The sequence below is a fragment of the Octopus bimaculoides genome, chromosome 21 (assembly GCF_001194135.2).
Source record: "Octopus bimaculoides isolate UCB-OBI-ISO-001 chromosome 21, ASM119413v2, whole genome shotgun sequence".
NCBI lineage: Eukaryota > Metazoa > Mollusca > Cephalopoda > Octopoda > Octopodidae > Octopus > Octopus bimaculoides.
This window is the reverse complement of record NC_069001.1, coordinates 15968900-15980274: the sequence shown is the minus strand read 5'-3', so window position 1 is coordinate 15980274 and position 11375 is coordinate 15968900. Positions and strand designations below refer to the sequence as shown.

General features: G+C 36.8%; 1 protein-coding gene across 1 annotated transcript in view; it reads right to left on the bottom strand.

Annotated features, from left to right (window-relative positions):
• LOC106875905 (ATP-dependent RNA helicase DHX33-like) overlaps positions 1 to 7541 on the bottom strand; it is a 69611-nt gene extending 62070 nt beyond the window's left edge. The window contains 5 exon segments of the mRNA XM_014924223.2: positions 228 to 340; positions 1441 to 1512; positions 4493 to 4543; positions 5259 to 5412; positions 7510 to 7541. Coding sequence (XP_014779709.1) covers positions 228 to 340; positions 1441 to 1512; positions 4493 to 4543; positions 5259 to 5412; positions 7510 to 7526 — 407 coding nt within the window. The 5' untranslated portion in view covers positions 7527 to 7541.
• Between the last annotated feature and the right edge of the window lie 3834 nt (positions 7542 to 11375).

The window sequence follows — 11375 nt, the reverse complement described above, 5'->3', positions numbered from 1 at the left end:
TATATACATACATACATACATACATATATATATATATATACATATATATAAGCTTCCACACAGTTTCTGTCTACCAAATTCACTCACAAAAAACAAGATTCAAATAACAAAGCCAGATATAATTTTAAACCTTTTAAAAAGAAAATTATTTCACTACTTATTAAAAATCAAAATTGGTTATTTTGCCAAGTTATATTTGAAAGCAAAAATTCAGAAATAATTGTCCTTACCGTTTTAATAAAGGATCCAATATGGCTTCCCTTAACAGCATTCCATCCGTCATATATTTTATTTTGGTACAGCCTGATGTCATGTCATCAAATCGTACTGAATAACCAACCTAGAGTGAAAAGAGATGGCCACTGATAAAAGACCCTTTTCAACAAATTATTGAAGGTTTCTCTCTCAAATCATTCCATGTTCTCTAATTTTATTCTTCAAGTTGACCTCACTAGTGCCAGTGCCATGAGAAAAGTATCCAGTACACTCTTTGTAAAGTGGTTGGCATTAGGAAGGGCATCCAACCATAGAAAGCATGCCAAAGTAGACACTGAAGCATGATGTGGCCCTTGAACCCATCAAATCCTGCCAAACCATCCAAAATATGCCATCATGGAACATAAACATTATGATGATGATGATGATGATGTATCACAGAGCCTAGCTTTTGCAGACGAGAGAATGACACTCGACAGAGGAGATCAGTCATCAAAGATGAGTCGACCTTATCCAACCCTTCATTTTGCACATCAAGGACATTGTTCTGTGTATCATTAAGACAAGCATAGTAATTGCTTGAAATAACAAGGATTACTTTAGTATGAATTAATTCCTCATTATTGTTTTAACAAACCTTTTTCCATGCTTGTATGGGTCAGACAAAATTCGATGAGGCTGATTTTCCACTGCTTAATGCCCTTCCTGTTGCCAAACCCCTATTTCCAAGTAATATAGCTCCATAACCACTTGTGTTCAATAGAAGAATGATGCTCACTTACAACTTTCATGTGACATCAAGCCAAGGAGATACATGCACATACACACAAACATACCCAAAGGCTTGAAACCAAGAAGAGACAAACATACACAACAGGCTTCTTTCAGTTTCCATCTACCAAATACGCTTACAAGACTTTGGTAGGCTTGGGATTACAGTAGAAGACACTTGCCCAAGGTACCACACAGTGGGACTGAACCTGGAACCATGTGACTGGGAAGTGTACTTCTTACCTGCACAACAGGCTTCTTTCAGTTTCCACCTATCAAATCCTCTCAGAAGAATTTGGTAGGCTTGGGATTAGAGTAGAAGACACTTGTCCAAGGTGCCATGCAGTGGGACTGAACCTGGAACCATGTGATTGGGAAGTAAACAGCTTAACTACAACAGGTATACCAGCACCTAGAGAATTTACTAACTTATCTAAAGAAAGCAATACAAACCAATTCGCCAACATTGCACTGTCGTTCTGCTGCAACTCGCTGGGAAATAGACATTGCTGCCACTCTGCGAGGCTGAAAGAATATGAACATATAATACATTTAATAAACAAATGAGAGCAATATTCAAATTACATGGAAAATGAAAGAAATAATTGAGATATATTTGTAAATAATAGCTTCTAAAATAGGCACAAAACTTTAGATTTGGTTTTAGACAAGATGGTGCTAAAAGAGTTAGATAATCTCTGATTATTCATCAACCCATTTACAGACACAGGATCAGTGGGGATTAAATGACTCCAAATTCAAACTATACTTTCAGTTATTAGCAAGAAGCTTGTACAGAACAAGGTACATAACTCTGTTAGTGAAATAGTTACCAGAGGAAAACCCAATCATTTTTATATCAGGAATTTTGTAAACAAGACCATTGTTAATACAGTTCCATCAAAACAGCTCCTGGTTCCTGTGGCATCTTAAGGCATCAACACACTTGGTGGTTGCCCATGTGCCTCATGCGTTCAGAAGCCCTATTCTGAACTATGTATGTTGTGGCTTGCTGTCATTAAATACTATAGGGACCAGTATTTAATTTGTCCAGGGACCTCACAAGTCTAGGGGTCCAATTCTGATCTATGTATACTGTGGCTTACTGTCAATAAATACTATAGGGCCCCGTGCACTGATTTGTCTAAGGGTCAGTAAAGTAGCCAAGACAGTCCAGACTGGTTCCCTATATTTCTGATGACAAGAACGACATTAGTATATTGTCTGTGCAATATTTTAAGATACATTTAGCATATGTTCTAGGATGCATTGTCAATGATGTTTCTGGGGTCTCATGAGGTTTCAGGCCTTTCAGCACCAGACCTCTTCCTCCAGTTAACCTAGCAAAGTGGTTCCTAAACCTTTTCAGTTTGCCATCCGCTTAGCACTCAAGCCACATTTCTAATGCTACCCATCCCACTTACCACCACAAGCATAACTGTTCTGCCCTCTTTATCAAAAGCCACCTATTGGCATTCTCTGCAGCTTCAGTGATAGAATCTATAATATCCCTTTTTGCTGTGCCAGTACCTCCAGGTCCAATTAGAGCTTTCAAGAATGATCATCCCACAAAACCTCAACAGTCCACTTCTATTGCCTCGCTATGTATTTACATTTCTCTTATTACAATAATTTAATTCTTTTTTTAACCTATGTTTTTTGAGCATTTTTTACTGACCAAGTCCAATATTGGTCTAACCTCCAATATTCAAAGGACTTGCTGAGTAATCTTGGTGATGCCCATCGCCTGCAAAGAATACAGGTTCTAGGAGCTCTCAGGGCACTCATCCTAAGTTGAACAATGTTGGGTGCCCACACGTTGCCCACTCTACAAACCCAGTCAGGACTGGCTTAGTTGCCAATCATTCAACTCTGAGCAGACAGCATTAGAGAACATGATAATCATAGTCATCATCGTCATTTACCATCCATGTTCCATGCTGGTTGGATGGTTTGACTAGATCTGATAGGTCTAAGGACTGCATTGTGAATCAATGTATGCTTCAGCATGATTTCTATGGCTAGATGCCCTTCTTCAAAAACATGTTGTAGGTCTTAAACTCAGTATAGAATTGGTTCACAACCAATTTTTGCCTATGGACCCCTTTGATTCTTATTTTATTCAGGTGAGGGGAACCCTCATAGCCATTTGATGTCTAAAAACTCCTATTTTTATGATTAAATATTTTTAGGAATTGTATAGCAAAATATGAACATATTTTGTCTTTTGTTGAAATATAAGGGGGTACCCAAAAGAAACCGGGAATTTTGCAATGTTAAGTTTAACATGTTTACATTTTTATCGTCTTCAAAGTATTCTCCATTTGAAGCAATGCATCAGTCCAGGCGTGTTTTCCACTGTTTGATGCAGTGCTAGAACTCTTGCGAAGTGATTCCTTTTAACTGTTGTTTTTTTCTTCACCGCTTCCACATCTGCAAATTCCATAAGACCAGCTTTCGTCACCAGTGATGACTTTTGAATAAATGTCCAGATCAACTTTCAACTGGTCTTTCAGTTCACGACATGCATTCAGTCCTGACTGCTTTTGATCATCTGTGAGCAAGTGAAGTACAAATTTTGCTGCAACTCTTTTCATTTGCAATTCCTCGCTCAAAATTCATTGGCAAGAGATCCATGACACACCAGTCATATCAACAACTTCGTCAATTGTTTGGTGATGGTCCTCCAAGATCAGTTCATGAATTTTCACTTGTTCAGGAGGTCAAGTCCTCTTAAATGAGGTTGGTCTTCAAGCGACAAGTGACCATTCCTAAAGCATGGAAACTACTTGTAAACTTAGTGTTTTGCTCATAGCAATGTCCTTGTAAGATGTTTGAAGCATGACAACTATTTTGGTTGCCATTTTCCCCAGCAGAAAACAGAATTTCACAGAATTCCTTTGTTTCAGCCATCACACACACAAACAGAAGACTGCACCAGACTTCACTGTCTGTTTTGGTAGGATTTTTTGTTGGATGCCCTTCCCAACACCTTACACACACACACACACACAGAGGATGGGTTTCTTTCAATTTTATCTGCCAAATCTACTCACAAGGTTTTGGTCAGCCTGAGGTTGTAGTAAAAGACACTTGTCCAAGGTGCCAAGCAGTGGGACAGAATCCAAGACTATATGGTTAGGATATTTTTAACATCTACTCTTCCTTGCATGAGCCAAACAAGAGCATGTTGGGGCAAAGTTTTTTAAAGTCAGATGCCCTTCATATAGCCAACCCCCAACGTTTTCAAGCGAGGTAATTATCTCCCAATTTATGGAACAACAAACAACCTGGATACATTTACACAGAGAAATGGAAACAAACAACACCTTATGAATGAGCCTTTTGATTACAAAAGGCTATGCAATAAGCCAAGAAACCTGGATGCACTTTTTCAGTAGACTGCAAGTAAACAACACCATCAGCAAAGCCACTATTTGCAACCAGCAATCGAACACATGAAAATTTAACTAAAAACAAGGAATATATATTTTCAAGCTCTTACCTGTGTAATAGCAATAACTCCATTTTGATGAAGACCAGCTTCATATAAATACTGTTGGAAAAAAATAACAAAGTAAGTTTTAAAAGAAATAATAGGAACACTATCAGTATGACAATAATACATTAGAGATCACAAATATATTTTAGCTAAAAAAAAGATATGGCTTGCAAACAGAGGAACATTCTCTGTAAGTACCAGATTGTGTGTGTGTGTGTGTGTGTATTTCTAATTACTCTGTAAGAAGGAGTGGTCATCATTTTTTACCTGTGGACCTCTTGGATTTCTATTTTACTCAGATGGACCCTCCTAGCCATTCAATGTTTAAAAAAGCCGATTATATTTCTTTAGTTAAATGTCATTAGGAATTGTAAAAAAAATTGTTAAAATATTTTGTATATTGTAGAAGTATAAGCAATTTATTGCTGATAAATTTTGACAACAAAATCTTATATGGACCCCGATTAAGAACCACTGATGTACAGCATCATCATCCAGTCTATTTCCCATAAAGTGGTGTGGTTACTAATCTAGTTGGTAGTATTACTGCTTAAGATATACAGAGAATATACAAGAAAAAGTGTGATAAACACAAAATGCAACTCATACCATTTGTTTCCTGGATGATATATTTATGATCAAAGATATAAATATATCTCTTGCTGAACAAAAGCATAAATAGATCCAGGGTCAATAATGAGAAAATTCTTTACCCAATTTTGGAATTGGACTATTCAGAGAAAAAAAACAAAAAAATGAAAGATCTCACCTGTGGAACTTGTGTTGTCTTTCCACTTCCTGTCTCTCCTATAACTATTGCAGTTGACAACCGCTGAATATGGGAAATAATTTGATTCCGAGCTTTATAGGCAGGCAACTCCTGCCGTTCTTTCTTCAAGGTGAGTATTTGGTCATTCATGATTCTGAATAAGAATTTCAGATAATTCAGTCAAGACAGAAATTAAATAATTTCATGAAAATATCATTAACACATCATTCAGTCATGTTCAAAAGACATTATCATTTTATTATAGATTTCTTTTCAAAAGATAGTATAAACCTTGATTTTCTCTTTTTCTTTTAAGAAGGCTGTAAATATCAATGTACTTAATGTCATTATTAATGGCCACTTTGCCATGCTTGCATGGGTCAGATAGAATTCATTGAGGCAGATTTGTATGGTCAGATGCCTTTCCTGTCATCAACATTTATCTTTTTCCAAATAAGGTAATATTTCTCCAGGCATGTTCTCACAAAAGATTGTATAATGGTGATGCTCATCCACAACAATCATGCAATGTCAAGACAAGGAAACATTAACATTCTCCATACATACACGCATACTCATACTTGATAGGCTTCTTTCAGTTTCCACCCACCAAATCCACTCATAAGGCTTTGGTCAGCCCAGAGCAGTAGAAGACACCTGCTGAAAGTGACATGCAGCAAGACTGAATTCAGAAGCCTGCATTTAGGAAGCAAACTTCTTAACAACTTAGCCATATCTAAGAATTCTAAATGAACTGAAATTTACTATTAAACTACCATTAGGCTTCTGTTTACTTTCACCAACTAAGAGGAGAAATTTCAATGTATTTATAATATTGTGCATGTCATTAAGTACACCACCACATACTTGTGTTATGAAAATGGATGTGATTGATCCAACTGAATCATTTCTCTCTTCATAACACACACCCATATCCTTATCATCATTTTAAAATCTACTTTTCCAAGCTTGTATGAGTTGACCAGAGTTTATTGAGACAGATGACTTTCTTACAGCCAGATGTCTTTCCTGACACTAACCCTCATCTGTTTCAAAGGCCATATTTTCTCATAGGCAGACAGGTTTTCACAGAGTATGGGAAATGAAAGATTAATTCACAACAATCAAGCAATATCAAAACATCATCAACATTTAACATCCATTTTCCATGCTGGCATGGGTTGGGTAGCTTGGCAAGAATTGGCAAGGCCAGGAGCCGCACCATGTACCATAGTTTGCTTTGGCATGGTTTCTACAGCTGAATGCCCTTCCTAATGCCAACCTCTCCACAGATTGTACTGGGAGCTTTTAATGTGGCACCAGCACCCACACAAATACTTTTCATGTGGCACCTTGGTTTTAGAATCTTAATTCTGTTGTAGTGGGCAGATCTTCTAAAGTACAGCAATGTACCACATATATCAGTCCTCTGTCATCTCCTTGTGAGTGGATTTGGTAGCCGGAAACTGAAAGAAGCCTGTCATGTGTGTGTGTATGTTTGACTCCAGCCCCACATCGCTTGACAACCGGTACTGGTGTTTTTGCGTCCCCGTAACTTAGTGGTTCGGCAAAAAAAAAAAAAACTATACGCAGACGCATATACACGTCTGTGTACACACACACACACGTGTGTGTGTGTGTAAGCAGGTAAGTTGATTACTACTTGATGTTGGTTATGTACAATAATGAAATTACGCATTTACCTGAAGGGAGATAATTTTGTTTTCAGAAAATTATCCTGTGTAGTTAAGAGAGGCGAAGACAACATTAATCCTTATAAATATTTACATTATTACATAACTGTTATAAGTTTTGTCTATGGGTTGTTTTTTATATTTCTTTTAATAATCGTTTGATATAATAATAATAATAATAATAATAATAATAATAATAATAATATGATATGTTATTAGTATTATCATAAAACTCAAATTTACAAACACTGCAATGAAGGCGCTATAATTTCGCCAGAATAATCCTCAACAGCTCACGTGTAAAAAGATTTAAAGTATTTTGTATAATTACATGGTGAAACATTGCAGGACATGTGTACAGCTGACTATATATAGACACAGTACACGTTAAACCAGGTTGTTGATTAGTTTGATCCAGTAGATCTATAATCCTATGATCAAAAGCGTTCCAGCCATGACCGTTTCGTTTCCAGGGGCCCGAGTGAAAGCAATTTATTTTGTCAAAAGTGTTTTCCGGGTCTAAAAGAGAAAGTGCTTCCCATCAAAATAAAACTAACCTTATGTCTGACTGCATATCACAAAACCATCATAAAGTTGAGTGCTGGCCAGATACTATCATGCATCTAATATGACGAATTCGTTAAATATATTAGTTATATTCCTAATTAACTTAACGCAGTTGCTCTTAAGAAGTCTCGTGTATTTGCTGTTAATTGCTTTTCCTCATTTGATGCAAGGCATAACTACAGATTGGTGCTCCTACTAGAAAAAAAAACTTTGTTTCTTCACATTTTTCTTTAATAGAGATTTTTATGAGATACGTTTCCTATATTACAAATTACAATTATATCGGGAAAATTCTATCCACCTACCCCAGCTCTATTTTAATACCACCAATTTCCTTAACTTTAACAGTTCATTTTATATACAGTTTCATCTGGAGAGTTACATGGCTTAAATTGTTTTTATTTTTTGATAAGATCAGGTGCTTCATTTCATTAAAAGATACCGGAGATAGAGAGAGAAAGGTAATAAATTTAAAGTGTAATTTCCTATTTGACGTTTGTAAAATTCAACCTTTTAGTTTCAATTTCATTTCAACTTGATTAGCATGTCTCGTGGATGCCCTACTGTTTCTTCGTTTTATTGTAAATCCCAACGAAACACTTATAGATCAGCAGGTAATCAATAAAGAGGACTGGCTCGATCTTCGTCACATTTTGTGATCTCTATTGCTAGGTGTGCCCGCCGTGGATTGTTGATGAATTCTCACATGTGTCAGGGCGAAACTCTTTACTCGCTTTTCGCAGAGTGTACCACTTACAATTATGAAATGTTTTATTGAAATAAACTTTTTGGATCACTGTAATTTTACGAACGTCAAACAGGAAATTATGAATTAAATGGAATAAAAACTAGGTTTCAAATAAAATTAATGTATGTTTTATAGCAATGGTCTGTATTAATAACTACGACAAAAACCTAAAATAATTAACTGGTCCACATGTAGAAGGGTCCTACCCGGCATATCAGAAGTTTGCTTTCTCTCTTTTTTGAACTTAAAGCATTAGACATTTATATTCAAAGAATAGAGAAGGTAAATATATAGAAACTTACGGATATAAACGACATTGTGTTTTCTTCAATATAAATTAATATATTACATAAAAAAGACCCCCCAGACGGTTGTTTTCTTTCCAAGTCCCTTCGCTTTCTAAAACACGTGTATTGCGTAAATCCAAATTAACAACTTCCTGTGGAACCGGAAGTTGTTAAATTAACCCATTCTCATTGGTTGATTTAATTTTTAATTGATTCTTTAGAATTGGCGGTATTGGTAGAGCCTTGGAAGAAAAAAAAAAAAAAAAAAGAAGCATGTCTGTTGGTATTTGTTCTGGCTTCGTACATTTTAAATTCAAATCTTCCTCAGGTTCAGCTTTGACTTTCATCTCTCCGCAGTCGGTAAAGTTAAAGTACCGATCAAGTACTAATGTCGACTAACTCGACTTCTTTCAAATTGCTGGCCTTGTGCCTAAATCAGAAGTCAAATATTTTATAAAGGATCTCAAATATGCTTTAGTGATGCACGAGCTCGAGGTTACTTTTCGAGCTCCTTTTTTTTGTTGTTGTTTTTGTTTTTTGTTATGGACCTGAAAATAAGTTGTTTTTGTTTTAATTTGCGTCGCAACTGATGAACAGGAAAGACTTCCTCTCCCCTCCCCCCATTGAGGACGATTTTGCATTTCATTCTTTGATGATCGATAAAACAAGTACCAGTTGAGCACTGGAATCAATGTAATCGACTTAACTCGTACGCTGAAACTGCTGGCCTTGTGCCAAAATTTGAAACTAATGTGAACACATACATTTAGATAGATTGATAGAGATAGACATAGGCAGAGAGAGAAGTATAGAAGATGCGTAATGCTACATAGAGCTATCTTTCGAAGATCAACAAAGTATGTAAACAATGGCGATAAAGCTAAAAACAACCAGTTTTTTTCGAGCGAAATCCTTGATATTGTCTAGCACCGAGTTACAGACACTCCCTTGCCACTCTGACCAAGAAAATTGTAGCGAATCATTGACAAATCTAATAGAAAGCTGTAACCAACAAGGTTTATTGGGCAAGACTTCCTTTTGTAACCCCAAATTCCCCTTCTTTTTTAATTTAATTTTTTTATATTTCTACACAAACCCCCGTTTTCGGGGTACTACTAAAGCAGCGCGGACCCGAACGCGCAGTCGCGCGTCCGCTCTAGCTAGTCGTGAGTGGTCGACCCTAACCCTAACCCTAAACACGTATTCATTTGCACACGCGGGTTAGGGATAGGGATAGGGTTAGGGTTAGGGTTAGGATCGACCACTCAAGACTAGCTAGCGCGACTGCGCGTTCGGGTCCGCGCTGCTTTAGTAGTACCCGTTTTCGGCTACAGAGAATTCGAATCTGCAAAACATTGGCAAAAATCGGCATTTTGAAATCCCCCACCCCCTAAATTCTTCATTTTAAACTTTTTTCAGAATGCCTGTTTTCCAACTATCTTCTATCTTTTTTTAAAGCCTGGTACTTATTTTATTGATCTCTTTTGCCTAACCACTAAGTTATGGGGACATAAACACACCACTGTTACTTGTTTCAGTCATTGAACTGCAACTATGCTGGGCCACTGCTTTGAAGGGTTTAATCAAAATAATCAACCCTAATATTCTTAAGCCCGCTTATTCAATCAATCTGTTACATACATACAGGTACAAGCATGGCAGTGTGGTTAGAAGTTTGCTTCCTAATCATTTGGTTCCAGGTTCAGTCCCACTGTGTGGCACCTTACACAAGTGTCTTCTATTATAATTTGAGGCTGATCAAAACGTTGTAAGTTGATTTTGTAGTCAGAAACTGAAAGAAGCCCGTCGTATATACAATATCTGTGGTAAATGATTCTCTCAGTCAAGTCACTTAACCACTCATACAGGAGAGAAGCCATTGAATGAATTGACCCCAGAACTTATGTTTTTTTTAAGCCTAGTACTTATTCTAATGGTCAAATTTTACTGAACTGCTACGTTACAGGGATGTAAACACACCAACATTGGTTGTCAAGTGATTGTGTGTATGTGAGTGTGCAAACAGGCATAAAGTCACACACATAGATATATACATACAAATACGTTTGTGTGGAGTTAAACTATTTTCATAGAAAGATTTATCATAAACATCATAAATTCCGGTGTGTAGAACAGAAATGTGCAAAAGTTTTCCTAAAATTCCCCCAAAATAAAAAGAGTTATGAGGGTTTTATATGGGGTGTTGAAATCAAAATTCTGTCATTATCTTTTACCTTTTCCTTGTTTCAGTCAGACTGGCCATGCTGGAGTGCCACCTTGAAAAGATTTTAGTCGAATGAATCAGCCCCAGTACTTTTTTTGTCAAGCCTGTCAGTGTCTTATGCCAAACAAGTAAGTCACAGGAATGTTAACACACCAAAATCGGTTGGTTGTCAAGCAATGGGGAGGTGGGTGCAAACACACATACACACATCTAATTGACCTTGGTAGAATTTGAACTCAGTCAGCTGCTATGTTCTGAGTTCGAATTTCGCCGAGGTCGACTTTGCCTTTCATCCTTTTGGGGTCGATGAAATAAGTACCAGTTATGCACTTGTGCCCAGAGTAGAAATTAAAATTTTTTTTAATTATAATGTTACTTTGTAAATTAAAATCAAATAATTTTTAATATTGAAATTTTATCCTTAGCTGCAATATTTTAAGTAAAAATTTTCTTGTTCTGTACTTTCCCAGATGTAATAAGTTGTCCTGAACTTTTCCAAGTCAGGTACACGACACTGCTTTTCCCCTTCCCAGGCTACAGGCCCACACCCCCAACACCCATACTGTTAGGATTGGCACTCTCAACGTCGGCACGCTG